The sequence below is a fragment of the Lutra lutra genome, chromosome 7 (assembly GCF_902655055.1).
Source record: "Lutra lutra chromosome 7, mLutLut1.2, whole genome shotgun sequence".
NCBI classification, from domain to species: Eukaryota; Metazoa; Chordata; class Mammalia; order Carnivora; family Mustelidae; genus Lutra; species Lutra lutra.
The window spans coordinates 4,586,909-4,605,732 of NC_062284.1; the positions used below are offsets into that span (position 1 = coordinate 4,586,909).

Below are 18,824 nucleotides of genomic sequence, written 5' to 3' on the forward strand. Positions count from 1 at the left end.
AGAGAGCCCGATTCGGGGCTGGATCCCAGGACCCTGGGATCATGACCTGAGCTGAAGGCAGAGGCTTTAACCCACTGAGCCACCCAGGTGCCCCAAAATCTTTTTTTTTTTTTTTTAGGCAAAGTCACAGCTCTCCTTCCCCTCCCCCTCTGTAAGTATTCAACTTTTTGGTTTAGGTTCTTTTTTTTTTTTTTTTTTTTTTTTTTTTTAAAGATTTTATTTATTTATTTGACAGAGAGAGATCACAAGTAGACGGAGAGGCAGGCAGAGAGAGAGAGAGAGGGAAGCAGGCTTCTCGCTGAGCAGAGAGCCCGATGTGGGACTCGATCCCAGGACCCTGAGATCATGACCTGAGCCGAAGGCAGCGGCTTAACCCACTGAGCCACCCAGGCGCCCTTTTTTTTTTTTTTTTTTTTTAAAGATTTTATTTATTTATTTGACAGAGAGAGATCACAAGTAGATGGAGAGGAAGGCAGAGAGAGAGAGAGAGAGAGAGGGAAGCAGGCTTCTTGCTGAGCAGAGAGCCCGATGTGGGACTCGATCCCAGGACCCTGAGATCATGACCTGAGCCGAAGGCAGCAGCTTAACCCACTGAGCCACCCAGGCGCCCCTGGTTTAGGTTCTTTTAGTCTTTATGTAAAGGATGCAGATAACGTATGTATGTATATATACATAAAGACATTTTATGTGTGAGGAGAGATAGTCATGTTGTTTATAACACTTTTTTTCCCCCAAGTTTTCAGTATTTTTACAAATCAAAAGACATATCTCCATATCATCATTTTCATAGCTGTATGCTATTCCATGGAATGGATAGACTATATTTTTATTTAGCTGGTCTCCTATTGGTAGGTGCTTTGACTGTTTCTGTGTGTGTGTATGTGTGTGTGTGAATAATGAACATCTTACATCTCAGTGCCTCTGCCCAGTAATCATTTCTTCAGTAAATTCACAGAAGTGGAATTACTGGGTGAAACCTATGCATACTTTAAGGCTTTTGTTAAATTTTAAAGTATGTTTTATTTATACTATAACCAGTATAACAGAGTGTCCCTTTATGTGGATCTTGATTCTTAGGTATTTAATGCAGTTCTGTCCACTCACTCTGGCCCCCTGTTTGGGTAGAAGATGCATCATGGGTAGAGGAGCCAGACTTTCACTCAAGTAACTCGTCTTTCTGAAGAATTTTTTTTTTTTTAAATCTCAAACTACATACAATATTATTTCTAAAATCCCAGCATTGAGGGGCACCTGGCTGGCTCAATCTCAGGGGGGTGAGTTGGAGCTCCACATTAGGTGTAGAGATTACTTAAAAATAAAATCCCAACATTGAAAATATAGGTCTTTTTGTGGCTTTTAGTTTAAAAAAAAAAAAAAAAAAGCAGTGACCTGGTACTGTCTGAGTTAAGTAACTTCCCATGAAGAAGTAGAAACGTCTGGGACACCCGTAGCCACCTAGTAGGAGCTCTGGCTCTTACCTGGGCAGCTCTGCGTCGATCATCCTGCCATTTACCTGGACACATAGCGGGGCACAGCACTGCCTTTGGCGGAGATTGTGTTTATAAAGCACAAACTGGTAATTCCAAGTCAGACTGTACCCACGCCTTGAGGATAGCTTTTCTGCAGACTGGTCTGTGACTGTGGTACAAGTGTCTTCACACAGTAAAAACAGATTTTTTCAAACAGTTGCAAACTAAAAAATTTTACACTGAGGCCTAAGGCCCTAAGTAAAAACTAGCTAAAACAAGTTTATTGAGACAAAATTCACATGTATTAGGAGATAAAATTCACCATTTAAAAGTGTACAGTTCAGTGGGTTTTATTATATCCACAAGGTTACCCGGCTGTCAGCACTAATTTCCGAGCACGTCCACACCCCAAAAGGAAAACTCCGTACTCATTTGCAGTCGCTCCCCATCCCCTTTTCCCTGCAGTCCCTGGCAACCACTCATCATCTCCTTTCTGTCGCTAGACATGTTCTCTAAACGGAAGCTCACAACACGTGGTCTTAATTTACGTCTGGTTTCTTTCACCTGGCATCTTGTCCTCGACTTTTGTTCATGTCGCAGTGTGTAATAAAAACAGTGTTAGAAAATGAAACTAATACTGAACCAGCTACGTATTGAAGAAGGGGTGATTCTTTCTCCCTTGAGAAGGTTGAAAACACAGGAGGAGCTGTTAGTGACAGAAAAGGAGCAGGAGGAGAAGAGAGTGAGCGACAGGCCGGAGGCTGGCAACAGAGACTGTTGACCAGGAGGAGAGACTCGCAGGAGAAGGAAGAAGTAGAGTCATTGAGCTCTCTGGGGACTAAGACCAGTTTTATGGATGAGGATTTCAAAATGTGCCTTTTACTTACCTTGAAACCGATTATTCTGGGGTAGAAACAATGATCCTTTTCCAGTCAGCTCCCCGGGGTCCAGGCTTCCCAGATAGAGGCCCCTTCGACATCCGACCAAATTATTTTTTCCAAACATCAGCAGGTCGTTCTTCCAGCGGAGGCCCCTTCCTCACCAGCACCTCCCAGGGGCATGTGTTCCTCCGCACTCGGCCTTCTAGATGTTGACTGGGCCCGGGCTGCCGTTGGAGCTGCCTTTGTGGGCGGCGTGTTTGACTTCTTTTAAACCTTCTTCTGCTTATTGTCAACTCGCCTTTAGCAGACTTTCTCCAAGCAGAGTAGGAAAAAAGTGCAGCTGATTTGAATTGAAGGTGATAATGATGGCAGCGTCATGTACTTGATAAGTAGACTTTTGCTGTCTCTGTCGGAGGAGGGAAATAGTGAGACAAATCATTAAATCTCTTCTTTGACTTTGGACTGCCTGTCCTATTATTCGCTTACATTCCTCCTAAAGACCCAGCTGCTTCCATTTCTCTTACAGTGGGGCAAGGGAAAACCAAGCTTAGAAGGGACAATGTTTCCATGGGGAACTCATGACCAGGCTGTGTGATCACGGGGAGCTCAAGGTTCCCGGAGCATGGGTACTGCGTGGAGGGAACAGCGAAAAGTCTCTCTCTGTGAGAGTGGCTGCTGGTTGATCATCAGACCAGAATCAGCAGCCTGATAGTGTTTTAGTAGAAATCACAGATACTTTTATAGCTTTTAGTCTGCATCTTACCGTGAGGCATCTGCCTTCACCTTCTTAAATTAGATGACTTACGATCACTGAAAGCTACTGCTTTTATGAAGATCTCATAAGTGAGACAAATAAATTCTTATATTACAAAGAAAAAATACGTGTTTAAAAACACAGAAAGCCCCTGTCTACCCTCCTAGAGCTTAGCTCTGCCATCCTGGAGGGACTGTCATTTTGCAGCTCTTAGAGGTTCCAGGGGTTGAAACCAAAGCATGGGTCCTAGGAGGGGATATTATTTGCCAGCACATGCCTGCTGCAGGCACCCCCCAGCTAGAACTGAGCTGCTGGTGCTGTCGTGTGCAGAAGCATTATTTGGGCCCCACTTCCACAGATGCGCTGACTCAGTAATGTGAGGAAGTTACAGCAGTCTGCATTTGTAACAGGCTCTCCGAGTGATTCTGACAAAGGAGGCCTGGTTTTAGGAAACATTCAGCTTATGGAATGGAAGTTTGGGGATGCGGAGAGGTGGTTGGTGGCAGGGAGGGGATGGTCTGGTAATGCTGCCAGAAGGGAGAGGGGCAGGACGGGGTGAGGACAGGAGACAGGAAGTAAGAGGAGTTCTTCAAAGGAAGGAAGTGCACCAAAGACAAAATTTCTGTTTTTCAAGCTTGCCTAAGGCTTTGATGGTGGAGGTGTTATGTGGGAGGTGATTTCTGTTTGTGCACCTTTGGGACAATGGTGCACAGGTTGTGGATGCCCTGAATAGAAATATCTGGGCTATTTTAAAGTATGCGAAGTTCCGTCTTCACTTCAGCCTGCCCTCCCTCCTCTAGGACAAGCTCTAGGTCAGCATCATTGGGCCTGTTCTAGAGTCCAGCAGGAAAAGAGGAGGAGAAAGAAGGAAGTTGTGCATTTGCTAACTGCCATTTCCTCCCACAGTGCCGGTACCCTGCTAACCTTTCCTTTCCCCCCTGAATTCTTGCGAGGTCGAGGAGTGTTTTCTGTTGGGCGGGAGAAGTGAAATGCAGGAGTAAATGAGATCTCCAAGGGAAAGGAAGAGAAGAGGCTTGGACATCCAGACATTCTGTCGGGCAGTGTTTACCAGAGGTCTGCCGTGTGCAGGGTTACACCAAGCCTTGAGGATACAGTGGGAGCAAGACTGGCGTCGCCTTTGCCCTTATGGAGCTTAGAGTCGAGTCAGAGGGACAGACACTGTGCAGCTAGTTTTGCAACCAGTTACGCAATTTTAAAAAATGTGATAAAGACTCCAAAGGAAATATATCTGGTGTGTGAGATTATTTAACAGATGGTTTTATCTTTTTCGAGTTTAAGGGGATAAACTTCAGGGGCAAGGAGAAAGAAAGAGCTAGTGGAAAACACAAAGAGATAGCAGCCAAGAGGTAGGTGGAAAAATAGATTTGTGGGGTGTTCAAGAAACCGAGGAGGGAAGGGATTTCAGGGGAAGTTTATGGTCCTCAAAGTCAAATTCTGCAGAGATGAACAGGAAAACGGGAGCCGAGACTGGTCTACTGCATGCGGCGTATTAAAGTGTTCCGGAAGTTTGGGATCAGGAGAGCCAGAGCCAGATTACAGGTGGCTAAGAAATGAGAGGGTAGCGAAATCTTAAGTACTATATGGAGCTCTTACGCTCACTTCTTAGACGCTTAACATTGAAGTACCTTGTAATGATCGGGCTGTGTTTGCCTTGTTGCCCCAGCTACGTTGCCCGCCCCTGGAAGGTTATGACAACAAACCCAGCCACGAGCACTGAATCCACATGTAGCCTGAGAGTCCCCATCGGGAGGCCCAAGACCTTAGGTCTGGTACTGGTCCTCCTGCACCGAAACTACGTACCTCGGGCACGAGCATCTGTTTCCTCATCTGTACAATGGTGATATTCCTAACTTCCCTGTCACATGAGTGGTTGGAAGGACCTAATAGGAGAGTCTGCACAAGTGGACTCGGTAGACTGCAAATCCGTTTCTGCTGGAGACACTGAGACTGTTCGGTAAATGAGACTGGCTACAGGGGAGTATTGTGATGACCCGTTTTCTGTTTGCTTGTCTGTTTAGATTTGTTCCTTATATTGGGATTGTGACGATCCTCATGAACGACTATCCGAAATTTAAGGTAAGAGCCTACACTATACAGTTTATTAAACATGAGCTCCTTTGCTTCCTTTTGGAAACTGTCACATGGGTTACAGACGGATCAGTTAGTTTAGTAATTGGTCACGGTCACAAGAGCCAGCTCATGACTGAACTCTGAGGACTTGGACACTTGGAAAAGCTTCCCTGACCTGCGTTCTGTTTGTTTTCTAGTATGCAGTACTCTTCTTGCTGGGTTTATTCGTGCTGGTCCACCGTGAGTAAGACGTCTGCATCGCTGTTCCTGGAAGATGCCGTACTTTTCGTTCCTGAATGTTTGGCTTAGATACCGGGCTGTGATCGGTGGAGTGCAGCTCGCACCTGTCGGCACTTCTGGGTAGCAACGTTTGCATTAGTTTCTGTTTCCACGCCAGGGCCCATGTGGGCAGGTGCACGGGCACCGCGGCGCGTGCTCGAGGGGACTCTCAATCACAGGATTTCATATGTTGTCATTGTCACCCTTTCACATTTTTGTACATCAGTGAATTTTTTATATTAAAAGGTTGAGCCAAAGCCCCCAGTGTTTGTATTTTGAAGCCAAGCTTCACCTCTAAAGTGCCTACAGAGTTCTGGAAATGGAAAACGCAGCTCTGCACGAGTTTGGAACCGTCATTCCTCCGTATAAGATGGGAATGGCATATACGGAGGTGGTCGTAAGTCTTAACTTTTCAAATTTTAAATAAAAGACTTTGCATATCGAACCCCTTATCCCTGACTTGTGTTTGTCGGGAAAGCTTTGCCTTCTGGTTCGTAGCACCCTTGGGGGGAGATAAAGGCTTTAATGTGTGCAGTCCTTCAGCTAAGAACGTTGTCCTCATTTTAACAACTGGTTTTTGTTGGTCTATTTTTGTTTTTGTGGAGCAGAAATGGCTGTTGGCATTCATAGGAAATCTCTTAGCCATAAAATGGATTCTTTGCTGGGGTGCGACTGAGATGTGTAGAAACGCAGTGTTGCTGAAAGGTTCAGAAAACCTCACTGTGCTATAAAGGCTTCTCTCCTTTTCTCTCCTTTTCTGCACTTGAGACACTCTCAGTCCTTTCTACACGATGGCAGTGGTTTTCAGCATATGGAGGAAGCAGGAGGAAGGTGCTAGAAGGCGAGCGAGCTACTTGCTTTTTAAAAAACTCTCATTTGCCAAAGCCTGTTCTCCTAAGTGCCTGGCTTCACTTTTCCCTCGTGCAGACTTGGAGGAGGAAAAGTTTAAAGTAGTGAATGCAAAGCCCAGCTGTGTCTTTCTTCCTCTCATATTGAGGCAGTTAGGGAAAGGGCCAGTGTAGAGCAAGCCAGTGTGTTTTAAGTACAAAATACTCAGGATTCTTTTTGTTCTCGTCTTGTATTTAATGTGAAACCTGGAAGTAAGCAGATTTTCTGTGTTGGGCTAAGTGAGCCGCTTCTGTTGTTTGTTCAGCTGAGTGAAATCAGCTGAAGTGGAAATCAGTCCACACTTGAACGCAAATGGAATCAGCATTAAAACATGGAGACAGGGGGCGCCTGGGTGGCTCAGTGGGTTAAGCCGCTGCCTTCGGCTCAGGTCATGATCTCGGAGTCCTGGGATCGAGCCCCACATCGGGCTCTCTGCTCTCTCGGAGAGCCTGCTTCCTCCTCTCTCTCTGCCTGCCTCTCTGCCTGCTTGTGATCTGTCAAAAAAAAACCAAACAAACAAACAAAAAAAACATGGAGACAGTTTACAGCTAAGAACAGTTACTCTTACGAAGCTCTCCCACGCAGAGAATAGTGCCATCCGACATCCCTTAACTAGGCGTTAGCCTTTAAATTCTGGATGTGGGCTCTGAATGACCTCAACCGAGTAAGGAACTTGGCCCATTAGGCTAGCGAGTGCTTCTTTGAGCCCGCCTGTGAGGCTTGTACTGTACTGAGATTTTCTCAGAGCCGCGGAGTGTGGAAGCAGTCCCCCGTGCATAGAATGGAGAAAATTGCTACTCTCTCCATGTTTTCCCTCCTAATCACCTGCAGAGGGTGGAGCTAACCGCTTGGCTTAACCATCCTCGCTCTGCTTTTGCAGCAACCTTTCTGGGGCTTGTCTGGAGAAGTCGTGTGCTTCGCTGCCCGGTGTTGGGATCCTGGGGGTCTTTGTGATTCTAGCTTGCCCGACCCGTACTTGTATCCTCAGCCATCCACATTTCTGCTCCGTATACGCTTGAAACATTAAATATTTTCCTCATTTGCATATTTTCACACCCAGTTTTGGTTTTCCTCCTTTGCTGGATGCTCTCTTTGGAAGCAACAGCTAAATTTTTCTGAGAAGTAATCAAATTACTCAGAAATATTTGAATTTCTCTCTTAGCCAAAAATAAAGATTATTTTGGGAGAGAGATTTTATGTTGTCAGTTTTTATATTGTCTGGTTTAGTGCTAAAACCTAAGACTTACAGCTGGGCAGTTTTTTATTAGTAAATGTAATGTGTTTTAAAAGCTCTTAGAGAATGTAAGACATGCCAGAGATGTTCGATTTGGTGTGGAATGGAATTATACGCTGAGATATGGCTGGGCCAGTGGGAAGTTGGGAGTGTCACTGTGAGTGTCGGGGATTGAGGAGAATGAGGACCGATAAAACTGCAAGTGAGAATTTGATCATCGCATGGTCTCTGGGCTGTGACTCTTCCACTGTCCTCACTCCCAGGGAGTAAGGCTCTGTGAGTTGTTTGCAAATGCCTGTCCTCACTCCATCTCTGTCTCTCTGTTCTCTCCGGACACTTCTACTTGATTGTCCCCTCTTTCAACTGACGCTCATGGCAGTACCTGTAAATGAACCCTCCCTATTGCACCTCTTCTTTGACCCCATCAAATGGCAAAAACCTCTCCTATGCAGGGGCCCCGTTCTGTAGACACCGTACTCTGTTGTCCCAGAAGCGTCTTGTCGCACGTACTACATGTTCTGTATAACCAGAGGCAGTAACTTAGGTGGGCGTTATTTTTTTTAATTTTTTTTTAAAGATTTTATTCATTTATTTGAAAGACAGAGATCACAGGTAGGCAGAGAGGCAGACAGAGAGAGAGGAGGAAGCAGGCTCCCCGCCCAGCAGAGAGCCCGATGCGGGGCTTGATCCCAGGACCCTGGGACCATGACCTGAGCCGAAGGCAGAGGCTTTAACCCACTGAGCCACCCAGGCGCCCCATGGGTGTTAATTTTTAAAGATTTTGTTTATCTGAGTGAGTGAGAGAGAGCACAAGCACAGGGAGAGGCAGAGGGAGAAGCAGACTCCCTGCTGACCAGGGATCCCGATCTGGACTCGATCCTAGGACCCCGAGGTCCTGACCCGAGCCGAAGGCAGACGCATAACCGACTGAGCCCCCCAGGTGCCCCAGTAACTTAGGGAAGCATTGTTATTGAGCTCTCATGCGGGAGCAGAGCATAGGAATCATTAAAGTGATTTGCCCTTTCCTGTTATTTAGTAAGTACGTTATCTCGGTCTAGCCAAGGATGATTCTGAAAACTTTCTCCCTGTGGTTCCATTTAAACAGTGTGTTCTCTTTCTAGAACTTTTCGTGTTAACCCTGTTTTCTTACCTTTTATGTGTGTCCTTGGACTCTTCCTGCCTTCTCTTTTTCAGTGGGAGAAATATTGGTGGTTGTCACTTTTCTTGGGCTGTCCCAGGTTTCTCAGAGAACTAGGCTTGAAATAAATGCTCTCTGGGGTGTCTAGGTGGCTCAGTTAGTTAAGTGTCTGACTCTTGATTGTGGCTCAGGTCATGATCTCTGGGTGGTGGGATCGAGCCCCGCATTGGGCCCAGCAAGGATTCGGCCAGAGATTCTCTCCCTCCCCTCTCTGCCCCTCCCCCAACTCGCTCGCTCTCTTTGTCTCTCTCTCAGATAAATAAATATTTAAAAATAAATAAATAAAGGCTCTGTGATCCTTAAGTGCATTTCTTGGTCATTTGCTTTAGTGTGTTACCAAGTCCATACGGCTCCTAAGAACAACGTGTGGGGGCTCTCTCAGCAGCTAAGGGCACCCTTCTTAGAACATTTATCACTCTGTTGAGCTTCCGAAATGATCCAGCTGATTCTGGGTGACTAAATAGATGTCTACCTTCCTCAAGCTGCTCCTTCAGTCGGGATGGCCTATTCAGACTGTTTCTGGCAAGGTAGATCTTTGGTACTATTCTCCCTTACTAGAACTGTTAAGTAATACCAGATAGACTTTTAGAAATAAACAACAAATATGACCCTTTGCACACAAGTGTTGGTGAATCTGGGTGTGAAAGGAATTCTGTGTGACCAAGATGTGTTAATTAAAGGCTAGAATGTGTAGGAGTTACCCCCCCCCCCAAAATAGTGAGGACACTGCCTTCTAAGTGTCCTGTAGCATCCTAGGCCCTCAGGACTTTTCCCAGCCTCAGCTCTCTGCAGACCCCATATTCTCATCCCGTTGACATTGGTCTCACTGTACAGACACCAAGTCTTCGCTTATGCTGGTCGCTCTGCCCGGAGTGTGTGCTCACTTCTGTACCCGCTGAAAGCTTTCTCATCCTACAGATACTTACTAAGCATCTCCTCGGTGCCAGATTCTGAACTAGCCCCTGGGGGACAAAGATAAGGAAGGCACAGAACTGCTGGGAACTCCGTGCCTTAACTGGGGCAGCACGTAAACAGTTTTTTTCCATGTAGGGTCCTAAGTGGAGTGACAGATGCACAGGGAGCTCAGAAGATGAGGGTGTTTATTCTCAGCCAAGCTCTCCAGTGTATGGCACTTCCCACAGGATGCTGTCAGGACTTTGTTCGTGACTCTTAACGGCGCCCTCGGAGTGGTCTGTTTCCTGCGGGGCCCATACCCTGACCGGCTCCTTGAAGGCGTCAAGACACGGCCAACCTCTGGTTCAGGCTTGTATATCCTCTAGTCCCTATCCCAGTGCTTGGCCCATTTTAGATTTATTTATTAATAAATAAATTGTTCCAGAAAAGGATTTGGAGCAGCTCCTAAAGACACGTCTAGTACTCTGAGATAAGATAAAATAATTGAAGAATCTAAGGTTGAAGTAAGTGTGGGAGGAAAAAAGGATGAAGTCAACGGTGAGGTTAGCGCCCACAAGACACATCAAAGTTCTGCGTCTGCTGGAGGAGATCCATAGTGTTGATTTTCAACTCCTTAGGGGCTAATGTGAAGAGGGAAACCATCATTTCTATGCCTTATGGAATGGGCCTAAAATAGAATTAACAAAAACCTTATAATGATACCCAAGAACCAAGAAATTCTCTCCTGGGACCTCATTGCAAGGGCACTGTGTGACGTCCTGCCGTAATCTCTGTGTTAAGTAGCCTGCTGGTTTTCATAGATTTCCGAGAAGGTTCCTTTAGTGTAGGTGTACCTTGGCAGCTGCCGCAGAGGACCGCCTCAACACAGCCCAGCCACCCATCTGTTCACACAGGAACCACCAAACGCCTGTCCTGTAGAAGTGTTTGTTTGTTTTAGATTTTTTTTAAAAAAATGTATTCATGTGAGAGAGAGCGAGCGAGCGCAAGCAGTGGGGAGGGTCAGAGGGAGAGGAAGAAGCAGACTCCTGACTGAGCAGGGAGTCCGACTCAGGGCTGCATCCTGAGCCAAAGGCAGGTGCTTAATGGACTGAGTCCCCCGCGCCCCCCCCCCCCGCAAGAACTGTGTTCCTTAATCTTTCAAAACGCATTGCCTCTCTTAAGAAACCTAAAATCTGAGAGACTATGGACTCTGAAAAACAATCTGAGGGTTTTGAAGGGGCGGGGGGTGGGAGGTTGGGGGAACCAGGTGGTGGGTATTGGAGAGGGCACGGATTGCATGGAGCACTGGGTGTGGTGCAAAAACAATGAATACTGTTATGCTGAAAATAAATTTAAAAAATTACAAAAAAAAAAAAAAAAGAAACCTAAAATCTCCTACCTCTTCTCCATTCTCACAAAATCTCCCTCAGGTCTGTTGTATCCAACCTCCATTCTCTACGGGTGCCTGGGTGGCTCAGTCAGTTAACGTGTCTGCCTTCAGCTCAGGTCATGATCCCTGGGTCCTGGGATAGAGCCCCATGTTGGGCTCTCTGCTCAACAGGAGCCTGCTTCTCCCTCTCCCTCTGCTGCTTCCCCTGCTCATGCTCTCTCTTTCTGTCAAATAAATAAATTAATTTTTTTAAGATTTTATTTATTTGACAGAGAGAGGGATCACAAGTAGGCAGAGAGGCAGGCGGGGGCGGGGGAGCAGGCTCCCCACTGAGCAGCGAACCCCATGCAGGGCTTGATTCCAGGATCCTGAGATCATGACCCAAGCTGAAGGCAGAGGCTTAACCCACTTAGCCACCCAGGTGCCCCAATAAATTAAATATTTTTAAAAAATCATTTCTCTAGCACCCTTAATTGGCCAGTTTCTTTAGATTGGAAAGTTGGATTCCCCCTTTACATCAAGGAGGCTAGTTAAAAGAATTTGTACTCGGGCTTTATGTCAGGCAAGGAAGTAAATCACTAGCATGAGCCTTGATCAAAGCAGTCAGCCTGACAACTTACTTAAGTGGAAGAAGACCAGAATTTGTTTCTTGAATTGGTCAAAAGTTGAGGCAGATCTGCTGGCCCTTTAGTCTGTCCAGCAACTCCCAGTGTGATACGCATTTTGTTGAGTGTTGTATCAACACCGCAGCTTTAGCGGCTGTCCAGGGAGCCTTTTCTTCCCCCGGTAATGGGCTTTCGATTGAAAACAGGCTTTGCGTTTCCCGGGACCCAGCTCATAATATCAAATACTTAGTATTTGCCACATGCTTCGCTAAGTGCTTTTGAATTCATGACAGATTTTTATTTTCTCTTATTGAGTCTTCAAAATAAACTCCATTTTACAAAAAAGAAACCACAAGTTAAGAGATTTGCCCAAGATCTCCTGGCCCGTGAAAGGCACGGCCACAACTCCAAGTCTGTTGCTTTTCTTTTCTTTTTTTTTTTTTTAAAGATTTTATTTATTTATTTGACAGAGAGAGATCACAAGTAGACGGAGAGGCAGGCAGAGAGAGAGAGAGAGGGAAGCAGGCTTCTTGCTGAGCAGAGAGCCCGATGTGGGACTCGATCCCAGGACCCTGAGATCATGACCTGAGCCGAAGGCAGCGGCTTAACCCACTGAGCCACCCAGGCGCCCCAAGTCTGTTGCTTCTCTTATGTCACGGTGTTGGGCGTCATAACCCAATCCTGTACCTTTATAATATCTAATGAGACTCTTTCATTTGGCATAAATGCCATGACCCTTGGGAACTCTTTAGAGTCTCTAGGTGGTTCTTCTGTGGACTCAACTCAGATAAGCAAATCTGTTAGAAATAGATTCTCAGGCAGATTTGAAACCTCTTTGGAGTTTAAAGAGTATTAATTTGAGTTACTGAATGTTACCTGAAATACTGACTGTCCCACCCAACTAATTATGAATGCTGGGCCTGGGGCTCATCCCTTTCTTGGGTTTTTTAAGTTCCTTGAGCACCTGCGCCATTGAGCGGAGCAGTGGCTGCTTAGCTCCCTTAGCCACTGGTGCGATTGTCCTTACTTTCTTGTTAGATGTAGGTCTTTTCTCTCTCTTTTTTAACTTTGCCTTAAAAAAATATTTTGTGGTTTTGGCAGTTTCCGTTTCTGGTACATTTCTTGACTAATGGTGAATGTTCTGATTTTCTAACTAATTCTTATGTGTTCCCTCTAACTCTGGGAAATTGTATCCTATATCCCTGACTCTCTTCTTGAAGACTGCTGTTGTCCTGATTGTCCAGTCCTTTCCCATTCTGAAACTCAAGAGCAAGACCTGTTTCTCTTCATCCTCCCAGACCATACAGGTACAGATCTGTGCTCAAAGGTTTGCCAGGGGAGTGATTTTATAACCATCCTTTCCTGAGCAACTCTGCATTTGTTGTCATTCCTTTTCACCAGACTCACGTATGTCTAATTTAAATTTCTGCTTTTCGCTTCCTCTGTTGTCCTCTGCACCTTTCATGTCCATCAAGTTCATTCTGGTTTCCTCCATTTGTGTAGTTTCTCTGCAACTAACTTGCTTTGTACTTGAATTAACTCATCTGTGAAATAGGCATAATGCTAGTCATTACTACATCAAAATAGTTTTGGTGATCAAAGGAGCATGCATGTAAGTACTTGTGAAAAGATGTTACTTATAATCGATTCTAGTTCGGTGAAAATGTAGCAAATATAACACACATGTCCTTTATTTCAAGCAATCTTTGATTAAAAACCATGGTGTAGTTCAGATGTTTTGTTGGTGTTGGTTGTAACAGGAGTTGCCATGTATCTTTTACCCCTTCATCATCTCTAGGATTGTCTTGTGAAGCTTGTGTATGTTTCCCATGGCTATCCTTTAAGTCTGTAGAAACCTGAAAAGGGCCCAGTGTGAGCGCTGAAGAGCTTCCCTGAGGGCCCCCACCGGACTCACTGTCAGTCTTCCCAGTGGGATGGAGGCCCTTAGACTTCCCTTGCCATCACGGTATGCTTGGGGAATGGGCAGTGGACAGCCGAGATCTCACTCTAAACCAGAGCCTGGCACACTCCCAGTGTGAGTCTGGGACATTGAGACATTGAGTCTGGAAGGGCTATCTTGAGCCACCCGCCCTCTCTGCTGGGCCTAATGCTTCTCATTCCCGGCACATGTTTCCTGGCGGCCGTGGAGCTGCTACCCTCTTCTTTCTCCAGGGTCCCTAGAGGCCCCTTGCTTGCTGTGCTAGCCTGACAGATAAAACGATCCCTCTGGGAGCACCTGAGGTCAGTCTTGGAGCTGTGAACGCAGGCTTGACTGGTCAGAACAGAACCCCCAGCCCCAGGGTCCCCTGCAGAATTGAGGGCAAACTCTAAATTCAGTGCCTGCTCCCCTTCTCCCTGAGAAATCTAAACCAGCTCGATGTTTACACTCATGATGATAAAACGGGAGTGGGGTGTGGTTTAGGGAAATAGCGTCCACCCTGCATGACTTTGGGAACCTGATAGAGTGTTCCAAGCCTACCCAAAGGCTGATTCGACTGTGACATCTAGGCGAGCGACTCAACCTCTGAGCCTGTTTCAGTTATAAAATGAGAGAGAAACCTACCAAATAAGGTTCCTTCAAACATGAAGTGAAGCAGCACTCAATTAATACCAGCTCCCGTGTGTTCCCATTATTTCTACGTCCGTGGGCCAGAGGAGAGGAAGGGGGTCACAGAGGGAATGGTTATTATGGGGAGGTGATAAGAGCTATATCTGTACACCGGGGCTAAGCAGTGACAAGAATGCAGAGAGGTGTAAATGCCAGGGAGGGGGATGAGAAGCAAGGAGACCAGGGAAAAAGCCAGGGCCAGAAATGGAGTGTCCCTGTCCTGTGTGTTCAGCATGACATCCAGCCTCTGCTCCATACTTCCCCTTTTAGAGCGGTGACCCGCAGAGCTAGCTGGCCTTGCCGCGCTAGATACACGCAGGGGCAATCCCAAGTACCATTACTGAGCCAGACTGGGGAGTGGGGTCTGTCCCAGCTGCACGGTGCAGAGCCCCGAATCCCGGGGTGGGTCTGCACCCCACGCCTCCATCATTCACTCCTTTGGCACTCTGTTTCTCCAGTGAGATGGTAACTCCTTTGGCCACAGGGAATGATCTTTTGTCTCCCTCCTCCCGTGCCTAGCATGGTGCTCCTGAACATTGGTGTTCAGTAATCATTTGAGCAAAAACAAATGTATTATTCTTGAGCACAGTGTTTTCACTCATTAAGTGCTGGCGCTGAGCCAGAAGTTCTTTCTAAAGACAAGGACGGACTTGGGAGAAGGAGGATACTGGGTGTGAGAGGCCAGTCCTGTGGGACTGCTCCTTCCTGCCACAAAATAACTGCTAAAAAAAAAAAAGTAAAATTATTACATTTAGGGCAACACTATTTTTACTATTTTATAGTTGAAGAAAGTGAGGTTCAACGAGGTCACACTGTTTATTATGAATTCCTGGTCCGGTGCTCTTTCCACTTCCTGACCCAGAGATCTGCGTCCTACCCAAGGGATAGGCCAGGCTCCCCCCGGTACAGCGTCCCTTCTTGGACGCTCTGCGCTGCCAGCCCGAGCACCTGCTGTGGTTTCTGCAGCACCTGGGGAGCCCTGGCGGGGAGAGGGCAAGGAGCACGGTGAACACGGTCTCATTCCCTAAGAGGGAGGGGCGCAGGCATTTTATGGTTCGGTTGGTGCCTGGCACTTTGCTGGACACTGTAGTGCCACCCCCGCTTTTACCCTTGTAAAGAGAGGTTCCGAGGCAAAGTAACCACTCGTGGACGAAAGCCAGTGGGAGCCGCGAAGCGGCCGCCAGGGAAGCGGGCTTTGCCCGGGGTCAGGGGCCTCTGCTGGCGGGTGGTGCGCACGGATGCCAAAGCCCTGCGGCAGCGATGCCCATGTGGCCGCGGGAGCGCAAGCGCCCAGCCGGGGGGGAGTGGGGGTCCTGCCCAGCCCAGTGTCCTGTGGTGGCGGGGCCCGGGTGGCGGCGAGCGCGCGGGGGGCGGGCTCTTCGGGACAGGCTCCGCCCCCAAGGGAGAGGGTTTAAAAGGAGGGAAGGCGGCTCCCCCGGCTTCAGCCACTGCCAAGCGTGCCAGGGCAGAGGAGCGGCGGGGATACAGCCATGACCTTGCAAGCGGGGGGTTCTCGGCTGTTCGGCGGACTCCTGCTCTTCGCTCTGCTCGCTGCCGGCGCCGCGCCGCTCAGCTGGGATCCCCCAGAGCCCCGCATCCGGGCCAGCAAGATCCGAGTGCACCCTCGGGGCAACCTCTGGGCCACCGGTAAGTCTTCGGGACCCGGGCAAGCGCCCCTCACCATGCTCTGATCCCATTTTTCTTGTCAGGCCGTTCCTCAGCCAGGGACACTAGTGTCCACGCTGGTGAGGACCCTGGAACTCGTCTAATTTAATAGATGGGAAACTTGAGACCCAGACAGTTCAGTGACTTGGCTAAGATCACTCAGCCAGTTAAAGCGGAGCTGGGGCTGGATCCTAGATCTGCCTGCCAGCCGGAGCCCCTTGCCTTAGGCAGCAGTCTGCTGAACCTTATTCTGACTTTTGGTGTGTCTTCTCTTTGCACCTCTACCCTCCAGACACCTCTTCATTCCCCACTTTCCTCCTTGCCCTCTCCTGTCCCTCCTGCAAGCAGGCAGCACAACTGGCAGACTTTCTCCCTTGCCATGTGCCAGCCTCTCTGCCATCTCCACCTGTTCAGGAACAGCCGAAGTACAGGCTTTGCCACCCTACGGGGGCATTTGTGTCTCCTGGTGAGGAGGAGGAGGAAGACTGACCTTGGATCTTGCTGTCACGAGAACTGAAAGTTGAGAGAGATGGGGAGCTTTCCCACTGGGATAGGATCCTCGCTCCCCAACTTCCTTGTGCCTTGGCGCCTCCTTTTTAGGTCACTTCATGGGTAAGAAGAGCCTGGAAACCCCCAGCCCATTCCTCTTGGGGACAGCTTCCCACATCTCCCTGAGGGACCAGAGACTCCAACTGAGTCATGATCTTCCCAGGATCCTCCTGCTAAAGAAAGTCCTGGGCATGAGCCTTAGCAGCCCAGCACCTCACCCCCAGGTGAGCCAAGCTCCTACCTCAGGCCCAGGAGAGGCCTAGCCAAGGCTGCTGCTGGTTCTAGCATTAGGCATCAGGTGTGACAGACCCCCAAGGTGTGATGGGCCCCAGAAAGCCGGGGATTCCAGGCTCTCCTTGTGATCCAGAGCCAAAGGGAGAAGACTTCAAAGAAACTGACCTTTCCAGCAAACCTCACAGAGCAAGAAGTAGGAAAGAAATTTCCCCTCACCTAGTCCCCAGTCTGAAGTCACAGCCTAGGAGTAATTAGCAAGCTTCTTGCAGCAGGACGTCCCCTGCCCCAGACTTGCCCTATCCCAGCTCTCCACCTTTGCTGTGCCTCGTTTGTATTTGTGGCTACAGTTGGGACCCTGAGACCCAGAAAGGAGAAGAGTCAGCACCCAAGATAGAGTCCAGACCTTGTTCAACTTGACCAGTGCTCTTCCCAGTCCCTCATCTGCCTCAGTGACCCTCAGCGCAGTGTTTCTCAACCTCAGCACTCCTGACATTCTGGGCTGGATAATTCTTTGTTGTGGGGGCTGCCCTGTGCTTTGGAGGGAGTTTAGTAGTATCCCTTGTCTCTACCCACTGGAGCATTCTTCCCCCACCCCATTTGTGACAACCACAAAAAAAATGCCTCCAGACATTGCCAGAGCTCTCGTGAGGGGAAAGAGGTAGGAAACCAAATTACCCCTGGTTGTAGATCACTGAGTTAGGACATTCAAGATCCCTAAGCTAGAGCCAAGACAGCTTCAGTCTCTAGTCTGGTAGAAGGGCAGCTCCTCAATTCCCTGCTCCTGGTGCTGTCCACAGCCCATACCACCTTCCCTCGTACTTTGTTACTGTGCCCAGAAGGCCGTGTAGTGTGGTAGAATGTGGCTTCTGGTGACAGCGAGCTAAGCTCATAACCTAGCTATTTAGTAGGGACCTCAAAGACCTCATCTTCCTCATTTATAAAATGGGGATGATGAGGATAGCGCCCATCTTGTATTAAATGAGACCATTTGTGTCACGTGCTCAGCGTGGTGCCTGGCACATAGAAAGCACTTAGTAAGCACCTGTCACAGACTCACCTTCATATCCCCCACTGTGCCTAGCATACAGTGCATACATTTTGAAAGAAGGGAGGGGCATTTCCTAGAGAAGGCCCAACTCCAGCCCCAGTCAACCTCCTGGGCTCTCCTCCTTCATAGAACCACGAGCCCCTGGGGACCTCAGAAGTGAGGGCCGGAAGCTTGGGCTGGCTGAGTCTAAAGGGAGATGATGTCACCTCGGGGGCTAGCGATGTCACCAACTAGCGAACCTCCGAGGAAGCAGTACCTGGGATTGGGGAATGGGGCTTCAGAAGTGGGTTCTGGGGCAGAGCTGGGGCCAGGGAGAGAAAACACGGATGCTGGCCCAGGGCCAGGCACATAACAGGGACTTCACTTCCTTGATCTCCTTGTCTTTCATGACCACTTTGAGAAAACCACTGCCCGACCCTTCCCAGGTCCTTCTTCAGGGAGAAAGGTGCCAGGGGGGCCTGCCTGAGCTAAGAGCCTGCCCCCGCCTACCTCTGTGGATGCCTAGCACTTAGGAATGGCAGGACACCCCTGTCATGTACCCCCTCTGCCCAGATCAATTCTGTGTGTTCCCGTTCAGTACAGGAGGCTGCTGGCCCAGATGCTGCAGAAGGGGTGCCCCTAATGAGGAAGAGACGCCGACGTGACTTAGACTGCGCACACCCAGGGAAGGTGCTGAGCGGGACCCTGGTGGCAGCCCCATCTGGATGTAAAACCTGGGCTCAAATGTCTGTTACTCCGTTACTGTGATTTCTGGTTGTGTCGCTGGGAATACTGCCCATGAGACACAAATTATGTCCCTGCTGTATTTCTTGGTTCCGTGTTGAAGTCGTGAATAAAACCCTGCTCTTTACATAGACTGTCTGGGCCTCTCCTTCCAGCCGCGTTTGAGGGCGCCGGAGGGAAAGGGGGCTGCTGGAGGGCATGTTCAATGAGATAGAGCTGGCTTCAAAAAGTCTAGAGAACTTCAGGACACCGGCCTACTCGGGACTCCTATTCAGTCGCTCATTCAGCAAGCAGGTACTCAGCGCCTGCTGGAT

General features: G+C 48.3%; 2 protein-coding genes and 1 long non-coding RNA gene across 6 annotated transcripts in view; all 3 read left to right on the plus strand.

Moving 5' to 3' along the window:
• Positions 1 to 5,919, plus strand: part of SEC11A (SEC11 homolog A, signal peptidase complex subunit) — a 39,567-nt gene extending 33,648 nt beyond the window's left edge. For both annotated transcript variants that reach the window (XM_047737644.1, XM_047737643.1), the window contains 2 exons: positions 5,144 to 5,201; positions 5,393 to 5,919. In XM_047737644.1, coding sequence (XP_047593600.1) covers positions 5,144 to 5,169 — 26 coding nt within the window. In that variant the 3' untranslated portion in view covers positions 5,170 to 5,201; positions 5,393 to 5,919. The remainder of the gene's footprint in view (positions 1 to 5,143; positions 5,202 to 5,392) is intronic.
• Positions 118 to 4,331, plus strand: LOC125104819 (uncharacterized). The gene is made up of 2 exons (XR_007128736.1): positions 118 to 176; positions 620 to 4,331. It is a non-coding gene; the product is annotated as an uncharacterized LOC125104819 (long non-coding RNA).
• Positions 5,920 to 15,683: 9,764 nt separating the features above from the next.
• On the plus strand, positions 15,684 to 18,636 carry NMB (neuromedin B). Of its 3 annotated transcripts, none has more exons than XM_047738023.1 (3): positions 15,710 to 15,938; positions 16,557 to 16,729; positions 18,365 to 18,636. In XM_047738023.1, exons 1-3 carry the CDS (start codon positions 15,782 to 15,784, stop codon positions 18,407 to 18,409), a joined length of 375 nt encoding a protein of 124 aa, XP_047593979.1. In that variant the 5' UTR covers positions 15,710 to 15,781; the 3' UTR covers positions 18,410 to 18,636. The 3 variants fall into 3 exon arrangements, with proteins under 3 accessions (XP_047593980.1, XP_047593979.1, XP_047593978.1); XM_047738022.1 differs by having other exon boundaries at positions 15,711 to 15,938; positions 18,370 to 18,636; XM_047738024.1 differs by lacking the exon at positions 16,557 to 16,729 and having other exon boundaries at positions 15,684 to 15,938.
• Positions 18,637 to 18,824: the final 188 nt, after the last annotated feature.